The 27,844-nt window shown below is 60.1% G+C and overlaps 2 protein-coding genes across 5 annotated transcripts; both read right to left on the reverse strand.

Annotated features, from left to right (window-relative positions):
* Nucleotides 1–1,963: 1,963 nt before the first annotated feature.
* On the reverse strand, nucleotides 1,964–3,771 carry RPS15 (ribosomal protein S15). Its single transcript, XM_079917252.1, has 4 exons — nucleotides 3,703–3,771; nucleotides 3,231–3,316; nucleotides 2,193–2,427; nucleotides 1,964–2,109 (listed from the first exon to the last, which is right to left on the reverse strand). The coding sequence occupies exons 1-4, from the start codon at nucleotides 3,703–3,705 to the stop codon at nucleotides 1,996–1,998; spliced, it is 438 nt and encodes a 145-aa protein (XP_079773378.1). The 5' UTR covers nucleotides 3,706–3,771; the 3' UTR covers nucleotides 1,964–1,995.
* A 2,438-nt stretch (nucleotides 3,772–6,209) lies between these two features.
* Nucleotides 6,210–27,761, reverse strand: DAZAP1 (DAZ associated protein 1; the record flags this gene model as incomplete). 4 transcript variants are annotated; one of them, XM_079916757.1, is made up of 12 exons in its annotated part: nucleotides 27,131–27,761; nucleotides 20,090–20,130; nucleotides 19,440–19,606; nucleotides 19,100–19,165; nucleotides 17,576–17,683; nucleotides 16,702–16,750; nucleotides 13,656–13,738; nucleotides 11,196–11,349; nucleotides 10,236–10,265; nucleotides 9,996–10,136; nucleotides 9,056–9,232; nucleotides 6,210–7,667 (listed from the first exon to the last, which is right to left on the reverse strand). In XM_079916757.1, exons 1-12 carry the CDS (start codon nucleotides 27,157–27,159, stop codon nucleotides 7,495–7,497), a joined length of 1,218 nt encoding a protein of 405 aa, XP_079772883.1. In that variant the 5' UTR covers nucleotides 27,160–27,761. The 4 variants fall into 4 exon arrangements, with proteins under 4 accessions (XP_079772883.1, XP_079772882.1, XP_079772884.1 ...); XM_079916756.1 differs by having other exon boundaries at nucleotides 17,576–17,686; nucleotides 27,131–27,760; XM_079916758.1 differs by lacking the exon at nucleotides 27,131–27,761 and adding an exon at nucleotides 20,504–21,247 and having other exon boundaries at nucleotides 17,576–17,686.
* Nucleotides 27,762–27,844: the final 83 nt, after the last annotated feature.

The raw sequence follows: 27,844 nt of genomic DNA on the forward strand, positions 1-27,844 counted from the left end.
GTAGTTGTGGCTCATGGGCTCTAGAGCACAGGCTCAGTAGTTGTGGCACATGGACAGCATGTGGGATCTTCCTGGACCAGGGCTTGGACCCATGTCCCCTGCACTGGCAGGCAGGTTCTTAAACACTGCGCCACCAGGGAAGTCCTTTGTTGTTTTGGCTGCGCTGGGTCTTTGTTACTGCACAGGCTTTCTCCAGTTGTGGCGAGCAGGGGCTACTCTTCGTTGCAGTGCACGGGCTTCTCATTGTGGTGGCTTCTCTTGTTGTGGAGCACGGGCTCTAGGCGCGCGGGCTCAGTAGTTGTGGCGCAGGGCTTAGTTGCTCCGCAGTATGTGGGATCTTTCCCCACCAGGGCTGTAACCGGTGTCCCCTGCGTTGGCAGGCGGATTTTTAACCACTACGCCACCAGGTAAAGCCCAATTGCTCTTTTAAATTATGGAATTTCCAAAAAGACAACTGAGGCTACGGTGGAGGGAGGCTACCTACTTACTTGCTTTCCAGTTGTGGGGCCGGGCAGGCAGGTCCTGTTCTGACTGAAGTGAATCTGGTCCATGTTGCCCAGAGACCTTCCACGGCAGCCCTCACAAAGTCCTTTAAACTCACTGCGAGGCAGACAGCTAATCTCACCCGACACCCAAGCCTCACGTGATGTATTCAAGTTTCTAGCTGGTTCTTCTGAAGCCCTATCAGGTTCAGGGGGCCATCCACAAGTGTGTCAGTGTTCTATCCATTGAATGGGCTGCCAGCCCCTCACTTCTCACCTTTGCCATCACCCAGGTGTCCTATCTAGTGAGCTAGACCCACGGGCTGCCTTCCCCACTCATCCTTCCCTTCTGCCAGGTGTAGGTCAGGCCCACCTGTCCTTTCTCAGCCCACGGAAGCTCATGGTTTCTGCAGGGCTCTGGCTCTTGGCATGTGCGTGTTAGGAACTAGAGGTCCAGCAGCATTTTGACGTCTGTCTGTTTATACATCAGCCCTGTTCCTAACGGGTTGCTCTCTTCTCCTTAAGGGTTTAAAGGAGCCCTCCATGAATCAGGGACATGAGACAGACTGCAGAGAATCTAGTCTCAGCACTTGGGTCCTTCTGCCAAACTGGGCCAACCCGAGTGCTTAATCCCGTCATGCAATCTGTCTCCTGCCTTCTCCACTCGAGGTTACACAGGATGAGCTGTGCTTTCTGTTCAATTCAACTCCAGACCAAGATATAACAGTACAAGCAAATTACGTTAAAACTGAAATTCCGGAAAAGGAGCCTAGAGCAGCAGTCACAGGGGGAGAAGCTCCTTTCAACCATCTCCTCCCCGCCTCCATGGCTGGACTGTGGCCGCCCCTCACATTCTAAACTGAGGTGCAGACTTGGGTGCCTAAAGGCCACTTGCAGGACACCTCCCTGCTCCCCACCTTGGCTGATGGCAACTCCAGCCTTCCAGTAGCTCAGGCCAGAACCTGGGAGTCCCATTCACTTTCTTCCACATCCCATCAGCAAGTCATAGGGACCCCTTACGGCCTCACTGCTGCTTGGACAGTCACGGTGCCTGTCCATCCACTGGGGCATCTGCCATCTCTCCCATCGTGAAGGAAACAAGATCTGACGAGGAAGACTTAGGGAACACGGTGGAGACCCCACCCACAGGACACCCCAGGAAGGCTCAATCCAAGGCTCGGGGCCCCGGGGTTACTGTGGTTTTCGGAAGCTGATCAGGAGCACAGGGAGAGCCAAGAGGAGGCACCGATGCAGGCAGCGCAGGCCCCCGGACATCCCGGGACTTAGCACAGAGCCCAACCCACCCGTTCCCTAGCCTCAGCCTACCCGAGGGGCTGTGTCTACAGCAGGAAACCCAGGGCCACACGCTGTCCAACAATGGCCCGTGACCCACCTGAGCCTCCAGGTTTTGTGACCAGGCCCCTTCCCTGGGGGGTGGACCGGAAGCACCACACGTGGGAAGGACTGGTCGCACTCGGGACTAGACAAGTCTCTACCTTTATTGGCCAGCAGGCTATTTAAGGGGGATGAAGCGGGAGGAGTGGGTGGCCCCAATGCCGGGCCGGCCGTGCTTCACAGGCTTGTAGGTGATGGAGAACTCGCCTAGGTAGTGGCCGATCATCTCAGGCTGAGGAGGAAGGGAGCAGGGTGGTCAGGTGGGCGTGGGTGGCCACGCCCCGCCCACCCCGGCCCAGCACAGCCCACACGCACCTTGATTTCCACCTGGTTGAAAGTCTTGCCATTGTAGACGCCCACCATGCTGCCCACCATCTCGGGCAGGATGATCATGTCGCGCAGGTGCGTCTTCACCACCTCCGGCTTCTCCATGGGCGGCGCCTCCTTCTTGGCCTTGCGCAGCCGCTTCAGTAGCGAGTGCTGCTTCCTCCGGAGGCCGCGGTTCAGCCGCCGCCGCTGCCGCGCGCTGTATAGCTGCATCAGCTGCTCACTGCAGGCACAGCGCACAGAGCGGGAGGCCTGAGACCCGGCTCACCCCCACCGCCCGCCCACTGACACGCCCGCTTCCCGTAGGGCCCCCAAAGCAACACTCGCAGCCCGGCCAGGGCCCACGGCACCCGCGCCGAATGTTCGGGATAAAGCCCTCCGGTTCAAGAACCGCCTCCCCGCCCCCCGCTGTCTACGAACAAGGAAGCCGAGTCAGGAAAAGAGGTAGCTCAGGTGAGGCGGCGGAGCCGCCGAACTTCACGGGCAAACTGCTCTGCCCCGAAGGCCTCAAAAACCCAGGAGCGGGGCCACCCTGAGAAACCCACAGCCAACGAGGACCCTGTGCTGTGCCCCCAGGAAGCCGGCCCCCTCCGAACCAGACCCGCGTACACCTCCAGGAAAAAAGGCGTCCCTGGCTGTCCGCAAGCCTCTCTCCCCATCTGGGGGCCAGGTCGTCGCACCCACCCTGCCTAAAAGCTTCCAGCTCCTCCAACCAAACCTTAGACCAGGGATCGGCAAACTCCCGCCCACGTACCAAATCCCAGCCTGCAGCTGCCCGATCTCAAGAGGCTCGCGAGCTAGGACAGCATTTACATTTCCGAGTGGACGAAAACACGTCCAAAGAGGACGCGTAGAAATCCTTTTAAATTCGATCCTCAACGTCTCCACGTGGAGTTTTATCCGCACGCAGCCCCGCCCTCTCCTTTACACACGGTCTACGGCCGCAGCCGCAGATCAGGCTGCAGCCCCCAGCCCTCGGGCACCCCCGCCGCCGCCATCCCCCTCCCCTGCCCGGCCGCCACTTACTAGGACATGTCCAGCAGCTGGTCGAGGTCCACGCCGCGGTAGGTGAACTTGCGGAAGGTCCGCTTCTTCTTCTGCTCCACTTCCGCCTGCGCGGGCCGGGATACTGGTGAGCGGGGACCCCGAGACCCATCTCCCAGCCTGCGGCGGCATAACCGGGCCCGCGGCTCCCGCCGAGAAACGTGCGGCCCTCCCGGGCACGGAAGCCCACGGGGCGCACCACCTCGGGCCCGTCCTGGGGCGGCCCGGGGCTACGGGGGCTCGGCTGGGACAAGCGGGCCGACACAGGCCTTCCCTGCCCCGGGTCGTTCCGACACCCAGCAGGCCCGCCCCGCGCCCCCATGTCCGGAGGCGGTTCCAGAGGCCTGCAGGAGGCTGCCGCAGCCGCGCGGCCTGACCCCGGCCTCCACTGCGCGGCCAGAGCTCGGATGGCGCCGGATGGGCCCGGAACAGACACACTAACCGTGACACTCACCATCTGGTCGGGTCTTCAGAAAGGATCGTCCTTTCTGCGCCTGCGCAGTTATCTCGCGGCCTCTCACGTGCCCCGCCCCCGGGCTGCGCGCGCGCGCGCTTCCGCTTTCCCAACGGAGGACGCGCGCCCTCTGCTGTCCGGAGGCCAGAGTGCTGGCTGCGAGGAATAAAGGAGCCTCTGCCAACCTTGGGTGCTCGGACCCCTCAGGCTGGAGCCGGCCGCCTAGTATTTGGGAGCCCCTTCCTCAACTGGGGGACGTGAGACGCGTCGCCGCCCGTTTTGGAAACTCATATTCGTGCTCCTTAATCTCCATAATGAAATCCACGTAAAAAAGTGTTTATGGAGTGCCTGTTTGCAGTAAGCGCGCTGTCTGGGTTCGGGACTGGCCCTCCCCTAGGGAGCTCGCGTCCCAGCGGGCGAGACAGACCCGTAAGAAACAAGGTCATACAGATATCTTATCCAAAAGGAAACTCGGGGGGTTGGGACACAGGCTTTGCACAGATGGTCAGAAACGGCTTCCCTGATAGGGACCAGCCAGCCTTTAACAGACGAACTTATATCGATATAAAGTAACAACTGCAACATTGCAGTGCTAGGTTTGCAACACATAACATGTGATATGCCTAACAAGAAGAGCAAGGACGGGCCGAGGGATGAGAGCTATATAGGAGTACGCTTCCAATAGTCACTGGAACAAGTGTCCATCTGAAGGCAATTCTGGTACATTAAGTTGTATGTGGTACCATGTGGCCCAGCAGTCCCACTCCTGCGTGCATACCCCAAAGAACTGAAAGCAGGGACTCCAACAGATTTGCACACCCATGTTCACAGCAGCATGATTCACAGTAGCCAAAAGGTGGAAACAACCCAAGTGTCCATCCATGAATGAGGGATAAACACAATGAGGTCCACCCACACAGTGAAATATAATTGAGCCTTAAAAAGGAAGGAAATTTTGACACATGCTACAATGTGGATGGAACTTGAGGACATCAGTGAGAGAATCCAGACACAGAAGGACAAAATACTGTATATTCCCACCCATGTGAGGTCCCCAGAGGACCCAAATCCATAGAGGCAGGAAGTAGATGGTGGGGGTCAGGGGCTAGGAGAGGAGGATGGGGAGTTAAGAGTTTCAGTTTGGGAAGAGAAAGTTCTGGAGATGGATGCGGGGGCGGGGATGGTTGCACAACAATGTGCATGTACTTAAGGCCACTGAGCTGTGCACTTAACAAGTAGTTTAAAATGGCCAATCTTGTATTTTTTTAATTTTTTTTTTTTGGCTGCGTGGCATGTGGATCTTAGTTCCCTGACCAGGGATCAAACCTGTGCCCCCTGCAGTGAAAGTGTGGAGTCTTAGCCACTGGACCACCAGGGAAGTTCCCTACCAATCTTATATTTTGTCACAGTAAAAAGCAACCCAACAGATGTGTGTGGTAAACTATAGAACAACCCCTAAAAAACTCAAAAAGCACGATGAAAAAAATTAAAAGAATTAATTTTCTAGCTACACTAGAAAATAGTCACTGAATGCAAAAGAAAGCCGTAACAGAGGCATACAAGAACAAAAAGACGTGATACATAGAAAACAGTTAAACATTTGGCAGGAGTAAGCCCCATGAATAGAGGATGCAATCAGCCCTGCAGGGAGACTGAGGTCCTGGAAGAGGGAGTGAATGTGCAAAGGCCCTGAGGTAGGAATGAGAAGATAAAACAAGAGAAAAGGCCAATGCCCTCCCCTCCCCCCGCCACATGACTCCACCGCGCCTCACTCAGTTTGCCCTCACTCAGTTTGCGTGTGGGGCACGAGGTGATTGTCTCCGGCCCCCTACCGACCAAGTGGCTTTGGGGGGAGCTGGGGCTGGCCTGGAGGGGACGGGAAGTCTGAGCCCTCCTCAGCCATTTCCACAACGGGGCGGGGCGGGAGGGGCAGTAACCAATTAGGCTTCACGCGAAGGAGGGGACGTCCCTCCGTGCCCCAGTGGGGTACAATCACTGTGTTTGGGACTGCAGGAAGTGTCAATCAGGGTGTGAAGGTGCGAAGCGGGCTTGCCCAAGTTTACGGAGGCAAACGTGGTCCTGGGAGCTCCTGGCTGGCTGGAAGCCCCTTAAATGATTGCACGGCACCCTTTGGCCAAGAGACTGTAATTTTGCAGAGAATTCATCTTGCTGATGTAAGGAGCTAACTTTTAACAATGCAACGACACGCGGTGGGGACTGGAGGGTGCGGGCACGAGGCCCCCCACTCTGCCTGACCCTGCTGCTTCTGTGAACCGGAGGGATGGGAGGAGGAGGGGTGCAGTCTTGGAGGGTCGTCTTGGGTCTGGGGGAGAAGATGCCCGTTTCACTGGCTTTCTGGGCTGAGCCAAGCTTCCCTTTCCCCGCAAAGTGCACTGGGCTGGGGCTCTCCGGCTGTCTAGTTCACCGCATTCTCAAGCCTGGCACACTGGAGCCATCCAGGATTTATGTTCTGAAATCTTGTTTTTATGACAACGGAACGGCCCCGTCACTTCACGTGGCAGAGGAGACTCTGCAGGTGGGAACTCGTCCCACCCCGCCTCCCTGGCCCCCAGGTTCCCTCTGCATCTCTGGGATCCCCCTTGGCTAGGACTCGAGCTGCTCCACTGCCCAGGCCTGGCCCTGCCTCTGGGGCCCTGTGAACAACAGCTGGGCCCCACCAAGTGCCCACCATGACGACCTTCAGCTCCCTGAGCTGCACCCCACCGGCCCTGAACTGGGGGTGCCGACAGCCCCAACCCATGTCCACGGCCCACTTCATGGAAAGATGAGCGGCCCGCCCAAGGCCACAGTCCAGGTGTCACTCCCGCAGGGGCGGGGGTGGCCTGGCCAGCCCCACCCACGTGTGTGCAGGCGTCTCTTCCTCGGAGCCCGGCAAGTGGCCTCTGAACCCTGGGACCCAGGGTCCCTCACAGTGCGTCTGCAGCTCTGACCAGGCCCCCCACCACCACCAGACCAGATCCCCCAAAGCCCCAGACCTGCCGAAGAGGGCCCGGGCTCCCCACACGGAAAGGGGCTCCTCTAAGCAGAGGGAATAACAGACACAGCGTGGGTTTCTAATCCAAACGCACTTTCTTTATTCAAACCGGTCAGCGGGGACGCCCTAAAGCCCCAAGCGCGGGAGATGGGCTGGCCCGGCCTCCTCCTGGTCCTTGACGCCAGAGCGGACGCAGGCGAGCGCGGCCCCACGGCGCACCTGCAGACATGGCCAGGCACGCCAGTCGACAAAAGCAAAGAATAAACAAAAAACAAAACACACTCAGTAGATTTCTTCTTTAAGCTCCCAGAGTTTCTGGACCAACGAGTCCCAACCCTCAAAGCCAGGAGTGAGGGACTAAAAACGCCCCTCACCTCCACCAGTGCCGACAGAAACCCTGTTTTAAATTAAAAAATAAGCGAGTATACATTGTAGAAAATTTCTCTTAAAAATCTCACAATTTGTAAATGTATATTTTTTTCTTTAACATAAAAGTTTACAATATACGGTAAAATAAAGGCTCAGGAAAATAATTGCAAAAAAAAGGAAGAAAAAGAAACCTGAAGTTTTGAATTAAAGCTGAAGAATTTTTTTAACCCTGTTGTTGAACCAGTGACTTTTTTATTGAGCTGATGGGTTAGAGAAATAATACGTTTAAAAACTTCGGTCCAGATGCCCACAGCCACCGCCAGAAGCCCCCCACGCTCCAGTTGGTATTTTCCCCAAGTTTGTGATTGTCACGAGTTCACAAGTTTGAATCCTGGCCTCAGCCGCCCGACATCCTCAAGGTGCTGCGGCTAGCGTCGGTAGGGGTGGAATCCTTGTACGTTGTGGTTCTGACCGCGTCCAAAGCCACTTCCGCCGGCGGGGGGACCCCCCGAGCCGGGCACCGAGGGGCCCCCATAGGAGGGGGGCTGCTGGCTGGGGTCTGAGAAGCCCTGTCCGAAGCCCGCCAAGTCCTGTCCGTAACCTGCGGGGAAGGGCTCAGTGAGTTGGGACCACTTCCGCTCCCACTGGCACCCACGACCAGGGCCCTGCGCGGGGCAAGGCATGGACCCGGAGGGTGGAGGGCCCACCTGGGGGCCTCGGCAGGACCCTGGGCAGCTGTCTTGCACAGAAAGAAAAGCAGCTCTGAGACCCCTCGGACCCCTCGTCTGTCCCGTCTGCTCTCAGCCCCTTTCCCCACTCACTGCCCTGCCCTCACGGCTGGAGAGGCCCTTGAGCCTGGAGACACAGATGATCTGGCCTGCCTTGGTGGACCACAGGCTTCTAGAAAGTTTGTCCTCAGGTGGACCACAGGGTGGACCACAGGGTGGACTCAGCACAGATTTCAGGATGGGAGGAAACGTGGCAGGCCAGCCTGAGGTACAGGTGCAGAGCTTGGCCCTGACGGTGCTGCCTGCACAGCCCCTCCAGGTTGGGCCGTCCCTCCTCCAAGCAGGAGCAGACCCACACCATGCGCGGCGGAGGGGCCGTCCCGGGGGCCCAGACGCCCACCGTGCTGCCCCATGGAAGGAGAGCTCGGGGCTAGCGGGGCGGTGGCCGGACGAGATCCTTGCCCCGGCAAGGGCCCGTCCCCGAGGGCACCGCCGAGTCCACCCCCGCCCAGGATGGCAGAGGAGGCGACATCGTGGCCCGGGCGCAGGCAGTGGGGACCGTGGAGGAGGAGGCGCCACCTACCTAGGCCACATCACTGCTCAGCCTGACCATAAGAGTGTAAACAAAGTGAGGGCCGAAGCCTGGCGGCTCTGGAGAAGAGGTACCCAGGCCTGGCAAGAGACGAGACCAGGCTGACTGCCCCAGGCGGCCTCGGCAGAGGAGCAGGGGCGGGGAGGGGCACACGCGCTGTCGCTCGCACACCCCCACCGGGGGCCGGCGACCCCACACCCGCCACCACCGCCACGTCCTGCTCCGGGTGAGGTGAGAACCCACATGCTCAGGGACCGCGGCCGGGCAAGGCCCCCAGGGGAACAAGAGCGTGCGGTGTAGGGGTGCTGGGGGCGTCTGTTCAGCGCCAGCAGAGCCCCAGGCCCACCCTGTCCCCACAGGAGCTCCTCTGATGGGTGCGGACCCCGGGCTCCAGCATCCACCTGGCAAGCACCCTTGGGGACACACAATGTTGACGTCGCACGGCCCTCACACCCGCCCTGCGCCCTACAAACCCAGACACCCAAGGCGGCAGGGCCCACCGGGGCGCCCCCAGGCACAAGGCCCCGGACGTCTGCCAGCCGCGGATGCTCCTCCGCGCCAGCGCCCTGGCTGAGACCCCAGAAACCAAGCGCCTGCATAAGGCCCGCTCGAGCCTGGGTCTCTTGAGCTCTCCCCGCGGCGCGTGGATGTGGGGAGCGAGGCACTCACCGTACTGACTGTACGGGAAGTCGGGCTGCGCCGACGGCGGTTTGCTCATGTCCGGAGCGGCCTGAGACGGAGGCGGCGGGAAGGCCAGAGGTGCAGCCCCCGGAGTGGCCGGTGGTGGGGGAACCCCTGGGGGGGCGAACTGATCCGGTGGGGGAGGTGGAGGCCCGTAGCCAAAACCTGCAGGCAGACAGGAAAGACAAACACAGACGCGGTGCTCACCCTCAGGAAGCCGCCCAGACCACCTCCACCCAGCAGCCAGGCCTCGAGGACGCCCACAGGCCGGGCCCACAGCCGAGGAAACGACCCCCACCGGGCAGAGCCCGACCAGCGGCCAGCCTGGCAGCACACGCCTAGCCGGGCGGGGCCGCAGCCCGGGTGGCCTTGGGAAGGCGGGAAGTTGTGAGCCGTCCATGAAGGGCGCCCCGCTCTTCCTCATCAGAAATGAAACTGGCCGGGGGCTGGGCCGGGAGCAGGCGCCCCTCCTGTAAGGACACGCGGTCATCAGGTGGCCCGCAGGCCCTGGTCCGGGCTACAGGGCTGCACTGCCCGGTCCCGGGTCCCGGGTCCCTGGCCACAGGGGGCCGCTGAGCACGCCGCCCCAAGGAACACGAGGGAAGGAAGGCAGAAGACACTTCCTGCCGGCCGAACGATACACTCAGGTGGCTGCTTGTCGGCCCTACAGGATCAGGTGAGGCACTTCTCTTTCCTGATGGACACACGGTCACCACGTGTGGCCACACCCCCTCTACCCACGGTGCTGGGGGACGGAAGGCCCGCCCCAGCCCTCCAGGGGCGCCTCTTCAATTACAGCTGGGCACAAAGCAAGTGAATCAAGTCCCCTCAAGTGAAGCACGGAGAGCAGGTCCCTAGGGATCAAGGTGAGCAAGAGGGTGGGGGAGGGAGAGGGTCTCTGTGTCCGACAGGGCCCGCGGCCACTTACTGAACTGCGGGGGCGCGCCGTAGCCCTGGGGGAAGCCCTGGGGAGGGGGGAACCCTCCAGGAGGGGTAGACACGATGTAAGAGGTGAAGGGTGGAGGCGGCGGGGGGGCTCCTCTTCCTGCGGGGGGCGGTCCGTAGCCACCTGGAACACAGAGAGCAGGATGAGGGCGGGCAGAAGCCCCCAGCCCCATCCACCAGTTTCACACCCTGTTCTCTCCATCTCCTCCCAACAGGGACTCACCGATCGCCTGTCCTGCTGGCACCCACATCCCTGCAGGGAAAACAGAGAGGGGTGGGTGCTGCGTCAGCGCCATGGCGTGGACTGGGGACCCCCGCCCCCCGCGGGACCTGGTGTCCTGACGCATCACGGGTGCAGGGGAGACGTCAGAGGGGAGCCTTCCTTGGGTCGCACGGCCCCAGCCCTTCCAAGCAGCCCCTCGGTCGGGAGGGCGGGGACGCCCACAGAGCAGGGACTCAGTCGCATGTGTGGGACTCAGGCTGGGAGGCAGGAAGCCAGGGCGGCCTCCGGCCAAGCGCTGGTTCTTCCCCTGCTTGTGGGTGTGAGGGCATCTGGTCTCACTAGATGGTCCCCTACAGCCGTGGCTTGTTTTGCAATAAAAACCATTCTAAAAGCCAGCCCTGGAGAGACCAGGAATAAAGCCTGGAGCCATGCAGAAACAGTCTATGAGCTTGGGGGCGCCCGGTGCCCTTCCCTGGACAGTGTTCCTTCCCTAGGTTTCTAAAAGGAATGGAGGCTCCTGGATCCTGGCTCGGGGCCCCTGGCCACCCCAAGCCTCCCCGCAAAGCTGTCCGTAAAAGCTCTGCCAGCCCCACACGGAGGGCCCACAGCCCAGGGAGCTGGAATAGACCCAAAGGGCTCAAGAGGCAGGACACCATGCTTCCTCCCCGCTGGGTGGAAACCCCACTCTCCCCAGAGCCTCCGACCAGAGCCTGCGAGACAGTCAGCCACGTCCATCTCCCACTCCGGCCTCGTGGCACCTGCCCTTGGAGACACATCTCCGACCTCCGCCGGAGGCACCAGCCCAGCACTCCCAGCGCCCGTGGGCGGCAGACGGGACAGACCCACCCAGCCCTGGACAGGGAGGGGCCCTGGCGCAGTTCCGGCCCCCACAGCCCGCACGCGTGGCAGTGGGCGCGTCCCAGCTGTGGATGGGCCCGTCGGGAGGGACGCCAGCCTTACCTTGCGGGCCATACCCCTGCTGCCACGTGGGCGGGGGCTGACCTGCCCAGCCGTTGGCGGCACTGGGCACGACCCGGCTGCCCCACTGGCTGGCCCCCGGCTGGCCTGGCGCTTGGCTTTTGCTGTCCCGTGGCTCGGCCCGTTTAACTTCCACCTAGACAAATCGAGCTCTGGTTTAGGGAGATGCTGAGGGTCTCAGACCCCCTTCCCTTCAGACACACCCTCAGATAACTTACAACTACACTTAGCATCTTATTATGACTTAAAACTAAATACTTAACTATAAACCTTATTTAGGCCAGTAACTTTTTTTCTTAAAAAAGTTTTTAAAATTCTTTTGTCTAAAAAATGTTTCTCAGGTACAACAGATCCAACTGTAAGTCACATGAAGCCCCACCCACTGCAGAGCAGGGCTGAGGGCCAAGAGTCCGCAGAGAGTTCTGTGCGTGACAGGGGCCTTTCAGTCAAGTTAAGGGGCAGTGTCAACCCAGGGTCACGCAGGTCAGGCTCAGGCCAACCATCGTGGCCCTCCTCTTGGCCCCGCTGGCCAGCTGTGCAGGCCCTCTCCAAAGCCCCCGCCCTGCCTTCGCCCTTCAGCTCATACCTGAGAAACACAGTTGGTTTACTTAGGTTTTTTATTTAAAATGTCTAATGGAAGATAAAGACTTACCTTCCCCAGGCTAACGCTTAAAGAATCTCAATTAACTCAAAATAATGTCAGAGGGAATGGATGTGATAAGAGAATCTTACATTACATCTAACAAAAAAAGTAAACAAACATGCAATAAAATGGACATTTGAATCAGTAAGCAATCTTCATACTGTGTTAGGTCAGCAGCCCAGGACCCTTCCGCTTTTGGACGTGCCAGGAGCCACAGCATGTGGAGGGTGGGACAAGGGGACCGAGGTACCCATCCCACCAGGCCTAGCCCCGCCTACACAGCCTTTCCAATGTGGGCCGACTGACAGCAAGGACCCCCGATTCCAGGGCTGCGTTAGCATTCTAGAATCCCCAGTTATTCTTGTTTGTAGGATAAATTTTAGCAAGGAGAAAGAGACAATGAATTCACTTGGAGTTGTCCTTGGGGTCTCACAGCCTGGTGCGCCAAGCATCCTGTATTCAGAATCCCATCAATTCTGCCTAAAGGCATTCCTGGGAGAGGACAGACAGGCGGGGGACAGAGGCACAAAGATGCCACCTTCCGATGCCCCGAGGATGCTCCATGGACAGGAACAAAATCCCCAGTAGCTCAGGGCGGTGCGAAAGCAGGACCAGAGGACCCATTTCAAAGAACTCAGATTAATGAGTCTTCACACTTTCCTTAAGGGAATTTGGTTCCTGCTTACAAAGCAAAGCAGCCCTGTGATCTAAGAAGTATATATATTCTTTTAGTCTTCCTATTCTGCCCTTAGCTTTTAATTACAAGTGGGCCCCAGCCCTTCGAGACAGGGCTGGAGCTGGACTCTGCCCCTGGGAGCAGATCCGTGCACTGAGCGGGCCTCTCTGTCCCTGAAGGAGGACCTCACTTCTCCCCAGTTGTAAACGCCACAGGACCTTAAAACATGGGACACGGGCTCTTCTGAACGTGTGTTCATAACAGCGCACACCCTTGGAATCTGCAAGCTAACCTTAAACTAGAAGCATCAATGAACGTCTCAAACTGAGAGCATGACTGTGTCTCCTGCACAGTCAGGTTCGCGTGGAACTGAGTCAGCCGCCCATCTGTAAAGCGAAGGGGCGGGGGGGGGGGTACCCCTGGGGCCAGACTCCCTCCACGTCTCAGCCGACGCAGGGCTCCGGCAGAAGGGCTGGGCTTGCCGAGGGGACGAGGACAAGCCGAGGGCCTGGGAGGGGCGGCAGCCTGGGCGACTGCACAGCCCCCCACCAGCTACTCAGGTGAGAGCCGAGTTCTCAGCAAGCTCAGGGCCGGAAAATGAGGGGTCGGGCCACCTCCCGAGAGGCTCCCTCCGTGGCAGCAACACAGTATGAAGATGAAACACCAGAGGTCACTTGACTGCATGGAGTTAAGAACTATCAGGAGCATGTGGCCGGTACCGAGTTCACAGTAAGTGACCCAATTTGAAAACCAATCCTTCAGGATGTTTACGTTGCCTTCAGTTTTACACGGAACCTGTTCTCAAAGGTTCACGGCCCGGCACTTTACGGGCCGGCGTGGGACAGGAGGGGAGGGGAGGGGACACACATCTGAAGGAGTGGTCACTGAAACCAAGCCTGAGGCAACCCGTGACTTCACTGGACGCCAGCCTGCCCGCCCCGCCGGCCGCCCCCCAGGGGCTCTAGAGCCAGGGGCTCCCAGAACCGGGTCCGACCCCCAGCTGGGGGTCCTGGGATGACTAGCCCGGCCCTCCTCCTGTCAAGGGATTTCCTCTCCAGTGAAATCCCTAGGTTGCCTAAGACTTAGTTTGGTCTTAAGGTAAAATAAAACTACAACTACACACTTTTTTGCCCATGATGTCGTGAAAATGCATGTTGACAGCCTGGTCCACTGATTGTTCGTCCTCGAAAGTAATAAATCCAAAACCTAGCCAACGACGAAGAGTGAATCAAGGTAGCAGGGTGTTGTGACACAAAACAGGATGATGAACAGTATTAGGGACGGGCCGAGGGATCGACCGAGGGTTTCAGCGAAGCAAGTGTGCGAGGCTGTGGGGCATGAGCACGTCTCAGCCCAGACGCCGCCTCCTCCACAGAGATGACCTTGGAATCACAGGGGCGCATCTTAGCAGCAGCCCGGACAGCAGGGCGGTGAGGGCCCGGCTGGCGGGCAGCCCCAGGTGTGTCGTGGGTGCGCTTCTGCTTTTCTGAAACCCAGGGTCCTCCCCCTCGGCTGGCAGTCGCTTTGCAGCTAGTGCTGACAGCAGCCGTACATTGTTCTAGCGCCTTAACAGAGGTACGTCTCTACCAGTTAGAGCCTCGCCAAGCTTGCCCAACGCTGTTGGGTAAGCCCGAGGAGTCCTGCCAAGGTAACGTACGTATGTATACAGGTGTCTATCTATACGTAGCTGCATAAATACACAGAGATACAGGCCACAGTGGGTTCCAGCAGGTCAAACACTGCTGTCGGCAGCAAGAGCAAGAGGCACCATGTCATCAAAAGGACAATTTCAAAGGGAAAAACAATTTAGCGTTTCCCAAACACAAGAAAGTGCAGTATAAACGAAGTTTGCTGGTCTGGTGAGCGCGGCTGCCTGGCTAGCGTGGAGTGTCCAGCCCTCAGGCTGCTGCTCTGGCTCCCCAGGGCCCATCTGCGCTGAGCACTACAGGCCCCCCACGGCAGCCAGCTGCCGGAAGACCCCGAACAACAAAGGACAGGCCAGGGGAAGGGCCAGGGCCCAGAAGGGGCGGAAGATGGGTGTGGGGGGAGGGGCACGGAGCACCGTGGGAGGTGGATGCAGGGGGTGGGGGCAGCCCCTGGCGGCAGGGGAGGGAGCGCCCAGGAAGGAGGCCTCTCGAGCTGAGCAAAGAAGGATGCGGGAGCACAGCTGTGTGGACCGTGTGGAAAGACTCCTGGCAGAACTGTGGTGGGAGAAGGATGGAGGAGGGAAGGCAGCTCAGAACGGTAGGCGGCAGCCTCTCCGGGAGGCCCGTCCTCTCCGCACACGCGCCTGCCTGAGCGTGACACACGCACACAGGACCTGCACACGGCGTGGGGAGGAACTGTGAACAGACCGGAGGAGACAGGCCGCAGTGGCGGGCACGCGGGAGGGCATGAGGGAGCAAAGGCAGCGGCTGAGGTGTGTGGGGACTGAGCCCCGGGGCGGGGATGGGGAGCCTCAGATGGACCAAGGGACAGGGAGGGAGGGAGGGAGGGAGCGAGGGAGGGAGGCTTCGGAGAAGACTCAGGAAGGAGAGAAAGTAGGGACGAGCTCTCGGGGAGCCCGCTGACCAACTGCTGGCTCTGGCTCGGCTCCCACCCTCCACCCGCCTAGCACTGGGGGCCGCGCAGGGACTCGCCAAGCCCCACGGCGGAGGATGATGGCAGGAGCTACATGGGAACAGGGCCGAGGGGCGAGCCCCGAACACTCTCCCACAGCCCCTCCTGCCCAGACCCCGCGCCGGCCGCCTGGCGCCCCCGGGCCCGGGCTGAGGACCACAGGCGGCCCACGGGGTGACTAAGAGCAGCCTCGGGACCCCCGCGTCCCAAGGCGTCCCAAGATCGGAGGCAAATGGTGGAACACAACATGGGTGATGAACGGCATGTGAGAAAGTGAACGTTTTCTCCAAGTGCAGGAGTGTCTGAAGCCACAGGGCTCGCGGTCCTTAGAGTGCAAGAGGCGGTGAGTCGTGGGGAAGGAGCCCCGGGGCAGGGCTTCTAGGGACGCGTCTGTCTGTCAAGAGGCGACATCACCGCTGAGGAAGCGGAACAGAAACACACTGAAACTTCGTTTACACCCCACTGGAGCAAAGCCCGCTCCCTCCTCTGACTGCGGGACTGGCCTGTACCTGTGTGATATAATTTAGCACCTGGAGAAGAGAAATCTAAAGAGATATCGTTAATCACAAACAATTCACAGAGAGAAAAGGAAAAACAACTTACTTAACATTACTGTACTTTACTATGAAACACTTAAGTATGTCACTAAGCATGTACGTCTACATTAAAATTAAGACTAAAACTTAACAGCTTAATCGACATGAAGTGAGGATACGTTACTTAATCATGGAGGAAGAGGAGGATGAGGTTCAAATGGCAAACTATTCTCCAGCATGGCGGGCGCATGCTGTGGGCGGCGCCGGCCACGCTTGGATGCCTCGAGGGGCTGGGCAGGGGCCGCGGGGCCTGGCGCACCTAGCTCACAAGGCCGGCCCAAAAGCGGTTCAGGAACCAAAACAGGGACAGAGGCAGGGACAAATAGCAGCAGCCAGGGGGAAAAAAAAAAAAAGAAAGAAAAACAAAGGGCATGGAAATTGGGCGCCCAGTGTCCCAGCCCCGCAAACCACAGTGGACGTGCAGGTGGCGGCGGGGGAGGCTGATGCGGGCGCGCTGGGGCGGCTCCTTGCCCTCCTCCCACCCGCCCCGCCGACTTAGGGGACTTACGGAAAAAAGAACAAGAAAAGAAAAAAAAGCATGGGATGGATCAAGGGAACTCCACGTTCAAGCCGAGCTGGGGCAGACCTAGCCTGACGACATGAAATGAGACTCCTGACTTCGCTGGAGTGAACTTAAAACAGGAGACGGTCGTAATTGAGCAAGTTCACAATTTAAAAGAAAGACTAATCTTTCAGGACACCCTTAAAAACATAAACCATGTTGAAATTCATGCCAAGTTGTAAAAACTTCAAAAGAACGAGCTTAAAAAAAAAAAAAAAAAAAAAAGGTTGTACCGCCTGCCCTTGGGAAGCAGACAGGCTGGGGCTGCGTGGGAAGGGACTTCAGTCTCCAAACCACCCTCTCCTGAGGCAAGGCTCGCTACAACCACCACCTAATTGTGAGATAGTTTGCCATCTGAGGGGAAGGCCAGGGACAAACTCCATCTCTTTTACCTCGAGGCCTCTGCTTTTCCGCGTCGTAGATCATGACCACTTCCGTGACCTGGAAGGGAGATGGGCGTCTGAGGGCCCAGGTCTGCAGGTGGCACAGGCACATCTGCCTACAACACTCCCGGCCCCCGCTGCCTGGGACTGCCTGCCGAGTGCAGGAAGTTCCGAGGCAAAAGGCCGGCTTCCTGGGCTCTGAGACCCATGGGGCCGAGAGCAGGCCGAGGGGTGCTCACGGGGCAGGGTAGGTGGCGGGTCACCAGGGGCCCAGGCCCCACGCTCCAGTGGGGAGACGAGAGCCAGGACCTCCCAACCGGGATCAGAGTCCCCGGCCTGGCTGGGCCACCACGTTCCCTTCCTCGTCCACTCCGCACAAGTTCCTGCCAGGCCCTGGGTACAAACAGGTACCACCAGGCAAGCACGCTGCAGCCGGGGCACGCGTGGCCGGTGGAAGCCTGGGGGGACTTCGTGTCTCTGCTTCGGATGAGGGGACAGCCTCCCAGCCCACTGGCCCCCTAAGCCCTGCCTGTGTCCTGTCTGCCCCGCTAGAACTCAGCTCCCCAAAGTTTTTTAGCCTCTTCCAGAAAACAAACCCACCCGCCCCCCATCCTAGGGGAGGGGGCGGAAGCCTCACCCAAGCCCAGCCCCTTCTTCCTGACACCATCTAGCGCTTTCCACCACAGTGGCTACAACCGACCCGAGGGCCTTCCAGGAGGTCAGTCTGCCCCATTTACAGTAAGTCCTCTCCTGGGATGGTAACTGGCCACGCAGGGAATGGATGGGGCTTTGGTCTGCTTTGTGCCAGGCTCAGCCTCCCCAGGACACAGGGCTGCGCCACTCCCGCCCTGACCGACCTGCTGCTGGCGCGGGGAGAACTCACCACTCCGAATTTCTTGAAGTATTCCCTGAGCTCTGTCTCACCACAATTGTGAGGAATTCCACCGACAAATATCTTATTTGATTTACTGTTATCACTCCTGGGTCCTTTCTGCTGTTTCAAGGAGGAGAAGATGGTTAGTTCACGTGGGGAAACTTCCTAACACTCCCCGCTATTGTGCACGGTGTGGCCTCTGAAGGTCAGACCAGAACCCCAGGAGCCCAGTGAGTCCAGAAAACCGCAACGGCCGCTGTACGAATGAACGCGTCCACCCGCCGACAGAGGATGGGGCGCCCCAAGCACGCCCACCCATGGCGCCTGCCAGCTCTGCGGTGTGGAACCCAGGGCTTTAGGAGAGGAGAACGAGTACCAGGGTGGCCTGCACAAACCAAACTGGCAGACCAGGCTCGCTTCCAGGGGCAGTGTGTAAGCTGGTGACGCACAGACGGTGGAAAGCTCTGGTAACTGAGGCTCAGTTGCCACCTCTTCCGCCTTCTGGTCTGGACCCCGCTCTCTGTGGACACCCCGCGCTGCCACCCCCCAGACACCAGCAGCTGGGGACGCAGAGGCTGCACTTTTGGGCGTGGGGGCAGGGTGCCAGCGGCAGGGGCAGGCACAGAGGTGGGTACACATACGGCCGGCCTCCGCAGCCACGGGTTCTGTGTCCTTGGATTCCACCAACCGTGGATCAAAAATATTCAGAAAAAAAAATTCCACAAAGTTCCACAAAGCAAAACTTGAATTTGCCGCACACCAGCCAACTATTTACACTGTATCAGGTATCATGAGTCATCCAGAGATGGTTTAAAGTGCACAGGAGGACGTGCGTAGGTTACAGGCCATTTTACATAGGGGACTTAAGCGTCTGTGGATTCTGGTCACCTCGGGGGTCCTGGAAGCAGTCCCCGCAGATCCCACCGAGGGACGGCTGTGTAGATCACTGATGCTGACCACTGATGAATCTGGGCAGTGTTTTATTTAGGTGTTCACTGTACCACTCTTTTTCTGTATTTGATATTTCCTAACAGAAAGCGGGAAAAATACGCCCTTGGTCTGAGGCCCCTGATGGAAATGCAGGTGCCCAGGCCCCAGCCCCGCACAGCCCCCAGCAGGGCTTTCCTCGAGGACAGGGCACTCTGGGTGACGGCTGGCCTGGTGCCGGGGGGCACACGCGGCTCAGAGTCCCAAGGTGGGTTCTGAACTCAGCAGGCCTCCTCCCTGGAGAGGAGCAGTCAGCAGAGCACTGAGCGGTGGGGGGCCAGGAGCAGTCGGCGCGGATACAACGGAAGGTTCCTAACGACAGATGGCTGTGAGCCGTCGTTTGCAAGGTAGACTAATAAGAAACTTCTCGGCTACGAGATAAAAAACTTCCAACACCGAATCGAGCCGAGCCGTTCTCAGCTGCTCAACCTCATGCTGGAAGCCCTCCTGCTGCTCAGTCTGAGTGAGCAAGGACCCAGGTCGGAGACACGGCTCCCCTCGCATCAGCGGCTGCGGGACACCCAGCAGGAGCCCCCAACCCCTTACCCAGCCTTCCTTCGGCCGCGTCCTCTCCGGCTGCATCCCCCGAGGCGTACAGGGCTTTGGGTCGATCTGTTGGAAGTTTCAAAGGAGCAGTGGTGAACAGGAGGCTTGCTTCCCCCAGAGAGAAGGTGTGAGCAGCAGGGCCAGGGGCACAGGGCCCATCAGGTGGCCCGGGCCGCATCCTGGCCCAGCGCCCAGTCTAAGCTCAGAGCCTTAACCCTTCAAACCAACCCCACGGGAAAGCAGTCCTCGACACACACACACACCACAGCTTGGGCACAGAGGCACGCCCAGGAACCACACACAACAAGACAGAGAGTTTTCTTCGGGGACCAGCACTCACGTTTCGACCATCGAGGGTGTGTGGTCTGCTGGCCAGCACTGTGCCCACGCAGTTTGGGTCTTTGAATTTGACGAACCCAAAGCCTCGAGACTGGTTGGTTGTCTTGTCTTTCATGATCACGCAGTCCACAACCTCTCCATACTGGGAAAAGTAGCTGCGCAGTGTCTCTGCTCAAAGATCGAGACATACGCACATGCACAGCAGGGCATTAGGCAGGTCACACACTCCCAGCCCATCAGCCTGACCTGTAAAGTGTGCAGCTAGGAACCTTTAAACTGGCTGATCCACTGACATGGGGGCAGCGGAGAGGGTGAAGGACGGGGCGCCAGGGAAGGGAAGGTGCACCCCATCTCCGCGGGAAGAAAAAAGGCCACAGCTAAGTAGGCAGAGCCAGCGGATCCCTAGCCCTCCTGGCTCCACCTCCACACGCCAACAGCCTCTGCCTTCAGAGCTGGCCACCCTCCCCGACTGTGACCATGACCATGACCATGAAGCATCAGGACGAGATCAAGTTCCAAAGCCCACGATCATTCACCTCTGCCCCCATCAACTCCTGATCAAGTGCCCCTTCCCAGAAACCAAGACAATAAATAAGTCAGGAATTAAAGACAATTCACACAATCCAAAGACCGAGGTCCATTCGCACCTACCTTGGGTGGTGCTCCAGTCAAGACCGCCCACGAAGAGCTTCCTGCAATGCAACGAGAAAACATTCAGGGTCAAGAGGGTTCTGCCCTGGGAACTCCCCGGTGATCCAGTGGTTAGGACTCGGCGCTCACTGTCGTGGCCTGGGTTCAAGCCCTGGACAGGGAACTAAGATCCCGCAGGCTGCATGGCACAGCGCCCCCCGCAAAAAAAGAGGGTTCTGCCCAAGATGCCGACCATCTGGCCTACCCTAAGGTGGTAACCCGGGGCATGGCCGTGGCCCAGCCTCATCAGTCAAAGGCATGAAAGAGGCCTCCAAGATCTGCCCACGGGGCTGGAGTGAGTTAGAACATCCCAAGTCGCATGTACACGCTGACCTCAACCACAGTAAGAAAAGAGAGATCGACGGCACCCCCTACCGTGCCAGTTTGGGAGCAGGATCACGGGGCAGCTTCCCAACTGCTCAGCAAACACCAAAGGTTTCCAAGTCCAGAGCTGAGATCCCACGCAACAAACTCGGACGACAGCGGGGATGAGGGCTTTAGGACAAAGCTGGGATATGCAGCACGTGGTCACAAGTAAGGACCCACAAATCACTGGGGAGGTCCCTGGAGCTCAGACGTGGCAGGGTGGCCCGGGCTGTCCTTTTGGACAGGTGCCCTAGAATGTTTGAGAGGAAAACTTCCGGTGGTCTCCCTGCCTAGTGTCCACATAGTCCCGGGGCGGGTCCAGACCCAGGAACCTTCCACTGCCCGCCACTTTCAGGCTGGCTGGGCCTAAGTGAACGGAGAGGTGCCCTGTGCTGCAGGCTCCCAACCCGATCCGGGGCAGGTGTGATAGGGCAGGCAGGGGACGGGGCTCTCCATCCCACCTGCTGCCATGGGGAAAGGAATGACACCGTCACCCTCGGAAGAGCACCCAGGCACTGTCCCCATCCACAGCCAACCCCACCTTGCTTGGCGTGAAGACAAAACAGCCCCCCGAGGCTGAGCGCGCTGAGCCTCCGAGCGCCCGAAAACCGGCAGCTGGGATGCAAGGACAGACCCTTGCAGGGCAGTGGCCCTAGCCGCACTCAGGGGTCCCTCCCACTGCGGCTTTCTGCCTGGGGGAGAGAAACTCAGTGTGGAAGAAACAATTTCCCCACCCCAGACAGGTGGCCCCTGCCATCCTCAACATGCCCCCGTCCCCCGACACAGAGCGCGTTTCTGGATCGGGAGGCCAGCTCACACCCGGGCCTCGTGACCTTCCTGTCCTGTCCCCTACGCATCCCTGCGAGGTCAGACCAGGCTCCTCCTGCCTCCCAGAGACCCTGGGGAGTACAGCCCGCAGCTGTGCCCCACTGCCCCAGGGCCTGGCACCCAGGCAGGCAATGACCGAAGGGCCCTGAGGCTGGCAATGGACCGCCTCTGTGCCCAGGCGTTGGGCACAAGCACAAACGGGTTTGCTGTGGAAAAGCAGCTTGAAGAAACAAAGGAGCTGGAGCATTCTCAAAAAACCTGAGACAAACGCCAACTCACTTAGAGGAATACCCACCTCTGTTTAGCCTGCATGTGATCAGGACAGGAAGGTTGTCAGCCAGTCCCTCCAAGCAACCCAACCCCCATGCCGCTGAGGAGGAAGGAACTGGTCTGACCAGTCCAGGTTCCAGCCCTCATTTAAATTTCAAAATCAGACGTTAAGGGGAAAAGAGAGAGAAAGGCCATCACCTGTGCAAATTGACAAAACCGGAATCTGCCCTGTGTATTAGATGATGATATGGTGTTGATATGTGCTTCCTGATTTTATCACTGTGCTGTATTTAGAAAACGTTTCTGTTCTTGGAAAACAGGACACACAGGAGCGTCCAGAGGCGCACAGGGCTGGAACGTGGCATGGAAAGCATGCAGTGGGGCCGGCGTGAGGAGATCGTGGCGACTGTGCCCCCGTTCCTGCCACTGCTCTGTGAGTCCCAAGTTATATGAACTAGGAGGCGAAAGCTGCTCACCCCTGAGAAGATGCCAGGAGCACAGCTGGCACAGGAGAGAGCTCTTTGTGACCGGAGACCCCATGCCAACGCTGTGCTGGGTGCTTTATATATTTCCTTTCCTCCTGCTCCCTGTCTGCAGATGGAAGTTCCGGAAGGCCCAGGGAGACCTCGCTGACTCGCGGTGGCAGGGACTCGGGGGCTCTAGGCAGACTTGGCGCCATCGCCGGTATCACAGCCAACACACCTGCACAGGGCGCCGGGCTCTGCCCACCCTGCTGCTGTCGTGGGGTGGCCCAGACAGACTTGCTTGGCACCAGATGACCTCAGGCCTTTCTGGGCGTTTACACACAACTCAGCAGATGAAGGGTCAGCTGACCCTGCGTGGCAGTCTCTCTCCAGCCCTTCCCTGCTATGAAGGGTGCCAGAGTCATCACTCAGCTGAAGCTGGAAACTGGGGGGCCCTCCCACAGACCCCACCCTGCCCCCAGGGGACCTCCTGGCTCTGTCACACCCTTCCATCCCTGGAGACCCGAGAAGAGGTCTGCAGTCAGCGCTGGCTGCCGGGGTATGCACCCCAACTGCCGGGATGGGATCGCTGCCTTCCTCCAGGAAGGGGTTTGGCACAAGTGACCAGGTGCTGGGGTCTGGGAAACACTCACCCTCTTCCGGCTGCTGAATGGAAACCTGCTCTGGATGACTCCCCTGTCCTTGCTCTGGGTACTTTAGGGCAACTGTGTGGTATGTACACCAGAAAGTCAGGCTCCGGTGGCTTCCCCGGCCCAGGCTGCCCATGGCAGGCACCACATGCTGCGCCCAGGAGGACAGGGGGCCAAGGCCAGGACCCCTCACACGGTCCGGCAGGCGGCCCTCTCCTCGACAGCCTGTGTTCACGCCTTTCTGCAGCCAGGGAGCCACCCCACTTCCAGCCCTTCTGCTGTGACAGACTGGACACCCCAAAGACAGTGGTCGGGGCAGGGATCTCACTCCGCAGGCTGGGCTTCCCTCCACCGGCCGGTGAGATCACCTCTCACAAACTATGGGGCCGCACAACACATGGAAAGCCTGGGTTGACCTTCGCTGAGCACGTGGGAGGCACGCCAGCTCCCAACCACACCACAGCCCACCAACCCCCGCTGGCCGGAGCCCCCCAGACAGCGACCTCCGCCGAAACACAGCCGCGCTCCCCTGCAGGGGTGCCCCCAATTCTAGCCTGGCCACCCTGGGAGTGATCTTGACCGAGTCCCCTGACCCTTCTAAGCCTCGGTGTGCCCTGCCAAGGGAGGAGTCAGAGCTGAAGCTACAGAGGTCCAGCGCAACCCAGGGCAGGGGTTCTGAGGAGGGGCCCCGCACAGAGGGCAGCACGCCACCAAGTCCAGGTGCTGGGCCCACTGCAACGGCCAGAACCAGAAGGGAGTCAAGCGGAGCAGCCCCCAGCATCACAGCCAACTGTACAGGCGTCCAAACAGCCCTGGGACACACGTCCTAACCCACGGAAGCGAGTGGCATGGACACACTGGGAACCAGGCCTCAAAGAGCAAATGCTCCCAAACAGGGGTCTCACCTGGACAATCCTGCCCCCAGGGGACACTGGACCACGTCTGGGGACATCTGTGGCTTCTGGCATCGAGGGGGTGGGGGCCAGGGATGCTGTTCCACACCCTGCAGAGCCCAAGACAGCTCCAAAATGCAAGAGAGAAGCCCCAGAGAAAAGGCCCTCCACCCCCACCCCTACAGGGCAGGACACCTCTTGCCCCACCACACAGCGGCCCCCCGAAAGGGTGCTCACGCCCACAGGCCTCAGGAATCTCGGCCCTGCATGCTCCCGGTCTACACCCACGGGGCCAGCCAGAGCTCAACGGAAGGCTCTCTGCGTTCAAAGCCTCCACAAGTAGCCATTCCAGAAAGAGCCACGCCCATGAGGGACCCACAGGCTCCACCCCAGGACCCCTCCAGTGCTAAGTCACCTGAGCCCTCATGTGCCCCCCTCATCACCCACCTCCCGCGTTTCTGTCCTGAGCAGCCGTGCCCACACCTCTCTCCAGAGACCCAGTGCTGCTTTCCCTCCCCTCCCCCAGGTCCCTCCTCGCCCTGGGACCCTCCCTTCCCTTCAGTCACATCCAAGGGTCCCTGTCTCACCAGCCCGGGGGAACGCCAGCAGAACCACATCTGCCAGATAAAACCCCCCTCAAACTCCTCTCCGGCTCCATGACACATCAGCCCCCAGAACCTCAGTCCGGGGACCCCTCTTAAGCTGACTCTCCAAGGCCACGGAGGAGACCGGGACACAACCCTGACCGCTCCCCGGCCCTCAGCAAGGTGAGCACCTGTCCCGCTGGGCGGCCCAGGAGGGAGGACATCTGCTCGCCCGTGGCACCTGGCTCCACGAGGCCACACGTGACACCTGCTGCTCCTATTGGACCTCTGCCCTCAAGACCCGCCCCGGCTCTGCTCGGGCCACTGTGACAGCCAAGATGACGAAAACATGAACTAAAAGCCGTGGCCTCACCAGCCCCTGTACAGTCCAGACGCAGGGAAGCTTTGCCTTCAAAGGCTCAAACTCAAAAGTGCAGATCCCCGATGGGGCGGCACCCCAGGCATCCACCCACTTCCTGAGGACGCAGGTACCCTCGACAGTGGAGCCGCCCCTCTGGCCTGGGAGCCGCTCGGGAGGGGCTGACCAGACACCAAAGCGAAGGAGGTCTGAGGGGAGGGTGGGTGTCGTCAGCGATCAGTGAGACTGTCACATCCCCATAACATAACTACCACATGGTCTGAGCATGACGCACACTCCCACACGGTGACCACCCCAAGTGGGCAACGGTGGTCCCCCCCCACGGGAAACTCCAAGAGGGCCCATCACCAGGGAGCCGGATGAGGTCACGAGCACTGAACTAGAACAGCCACACAGATAAGGAAGTCAAGGTGGACCCGGACTTCCAACAGCAATCGGAAACAAGCCTCCCACAGCAAACAGAAACTGACCAATGCTTTGGGGCAAAGCAATAAAGTTTCTGGGACACCTGACATCTACAACTTTAGAACTCAGGTAACCTGGGTGCATTCACCAGGGTGGCGAGGGGAACGCGGCCAGGCAGGTCCCTGATCCTGATCCTGGTTCTGCTACTTGCTCTGCAGCCTCCCCAAGCTGCCTATGGGTCTGGGGTGGGTCTGCGGTGCCAAGGGTGGGACCCTTCAGACCCAGCCTTGGATCCTTGCTCCACCATCTCCCAGGGGTTGGTACAAGCTGTAGGGGTGAACCGCCAGGGACCCCTGTCTGGCCGTCTCCTCGAGAGCACACCGAGGGGCAGGCCTCTTGGATCTGGAGGCTCCCTGCCTTCCCAGGCGAGAGAAAAGGCAGCCCAGGCCTAAAGAAGTCAGCCTCTTGGCCGCAGAAGGCTTGGCTCTCAGGAAAAGAGGCCCATGTGGCTGTGGAAGACCTGCTGCCGCTCCCTCAGGTCCTGCCCCTTTCGCCGCAACTTTCTTGCTGCCCACATCCTAGTTTCCCAGCGGAAGCGCTGCAACTTTTCACTTACCCGACACACAGCTCAGACTTCCAGTGCCTGTACGTCTTTCCTAAACAAAGCAGGCTAGGAGCTACACGCCTTCTTTCTGGTCCTCTAAATGCTGTGGGGTTCTGGAGGGGGGAGCCCACAAAACACACTTTATGTCCTATGGTGTAACGTGCTGCTGGAACCTGGCAGGGGCTCAGTGAGGCCAGCCACCCACCAGCCAACAATGACTTACTCACCAAATCAAGCGTTTTGTAAACACCACATCTGTTCAACACTAAGTGCACGGAGAAATGTACACAAGGCCTCGGAAACCCAGCCCAGGCTGTTTTGCCATCTCCGCAAAAAGAATTTAACTGTAAAATTACGCTGATGCTGTAGAAACCAGTCTCTGCAAAGAAAACTAGACCAAACCCCTAGACTAGGGCAGAATGGGATTTCCTAGCTCCTGTGGGATCACTCTCCTCTCCAGCTCGTTTAGCATTAGGCAAGATTATAATTAAAAGGGAAACTTAGCTATAACAAACCTTCTCTCACTAACAGTTGCACCAAGGAGAAAGACCTCAGGAGCAAGCCTGTCTGTCCACCTCCCAAGTTTTTCTTTCTCTTTATCTTAAACCCGCCCATGGGGGTTAGGTGGGGGCTGAGCAGGAAGGGGCTCCAGCAACATAAAAACAACAGTTGCAGACACCCCATCAGGTGGCGCGGAGGCGCTGAGATGGTGGACACTGCGGGGTGCGCTGCTTGCAGACCGGGGACGGCCCCCCATGACCTTGGCCCTCGGGCCTTCGGTTTGCGAAACTACACTTGGGGAGGAGAGTAGATGGTGGAGTGGGCACTCGCTGAGTCCCGAGTGGGATAAGCTGGGCGGCGGCAGAACTGGAACCCCCCCCACCGACCGGGCCGCCACGTGCGCTGACCCGCCAAGTTCGTACACGGGCTGGGGGCTCCCTGGACCCCACAGGTTCCTGTTCGAGGTCCCCGAGGAAAAGCACGAGCACGGGGACGGTTCCGCCCCCCCCCCCGCCCAGCGAGAAATCCAGGCGCGGGGGCAGACAGGGTGCCCCGGACCCCCCCACACCCCGGGTTCCCGATAGAGGGTCTCCCTGCGGTAAACTCCGGCTCGGCGGCGGGGTCTCCCCCAGTCAGGAAACAGCAGGGACCCCCAGGTGAGGCTCGGGGTTCCTGGCCAGGAAGCGACGGGGCGTCCGGACCTCCAGGACTCCCCGGATCCCCCGGTGGAGGTTCGGGGTCCCCGACCACGAGGCGGTGGGACACCCGGACCTCCAGGACTCCCCGGATCCCCCCGTTGAGGCTCGGGGTCCCCGGCCACGAGACGGCGAGGCGCCCGGACCCACAGAACTCCCCGGACCCCCGGTTCCCGCTCGGGGTCCCCGGCCACGAGGCGGCGGGGCGTTCGGACCCCCAGGTCCCCCCAGGGGCCCCCGGTCCATCGCGCCCCCGGGCTCCCGGCCGCCGGCTCGGCACGGCCCCGCGGCGTGACCTTGACGGGCCGGGCGGGTCTGGGCGGGGGCCGGCCGAGGCGGCGGCGCGGGCCGGCGCGTCCTCACCCGATCTCGTCGGCGCCCGAGTTGTTCATGGCGGCGGCGGCGGCGGCGAAGGCGCTCGGCGTCCGGGCCCCCTGGCTCGCTCCCGCCTCCGGAAGGTCACTGGCCCCGGCGCCCTCCCCACAGCCGCGGCCCGGATCTGCGCAACGGCGGCGGCCGCGCTGCCTCCTCCCCTCAGCGCCAACGGTCACCGCGCGTCCCCGCGCCCGCGCCGCCGCCCTGCGCTCGCCCGGGCGCGCTCCCGCACGGGGCCTCCGGGGGCGGAGCCAGGGGTGCGCCCCGTGTGCGTGCGTGCGTGCGTGCGGCGGGGCCTGCGCCGCCGCCGCTAGGCCGCCGCGCGTCGGCCTTCCTCCTCGGCGACTACAAGCGCCGCCGCGGGGCACGTTGGGAAGTGGAGTCCCGCGCGCCGGCGCCGGCCCCGCCCCGAGGAGGAGAGCGCTCGGATCGAGCCGCGTGCGTGCGCGTGCTGCGAGCGTGCGTGCGTGCGCGGCGGCGCGGGGCGCGTGCGCGGCCGGGCGCTCGGGGCTAGGCACCGCGGGGCGCAGGCGCGGCTGCGGCTTCCTTGTTCAGTCTCGAGTGCGGGGCGGGGCCACGCATGGGGTCAGCCGTGGGAAGAGGCCACGCCCGCACCCCGCCGGGCCGCGGGACGCTTCGGGGCCACGTTCAGTTCCTGCGCCTCGACTGCTCCCGCTGCCCCCAGAAGACGATACCGACGGT

The sequence above is a fragment of the Stenella coeruleoalba genome, assembly GCF_951394435.1.
Source record: "Stenella coeruleoalba genome assembly, chromosome: 3".
Taxonomy (NCBI): Eukaryota; Metazoa; Chordata; class Mammalia; order Artiodactyla; family Delphinidae; genus Stenella; species Stenella coeruleoalba.

Bases quoted from the DNA above. Each gene is read 5' to 3' on its own strand.
- RPS15 (XM_079917252.1), bottom strand. The intron at 2,428-3,230 runs GTAAGTGGCGGC...CTGTGCCTGCAG, and splicing joins CAGCTGCTGGACATGTCCTA to TGAGCAGCTGATGCAGCTAT. The intron at 2,110-2,192 runs GTGCGTGTGGGC...CTTCCTCCTCAG, and splicing joins TCAACCAGGTGGAAATCAAG to CCTGAGATGATCGGCCACTA.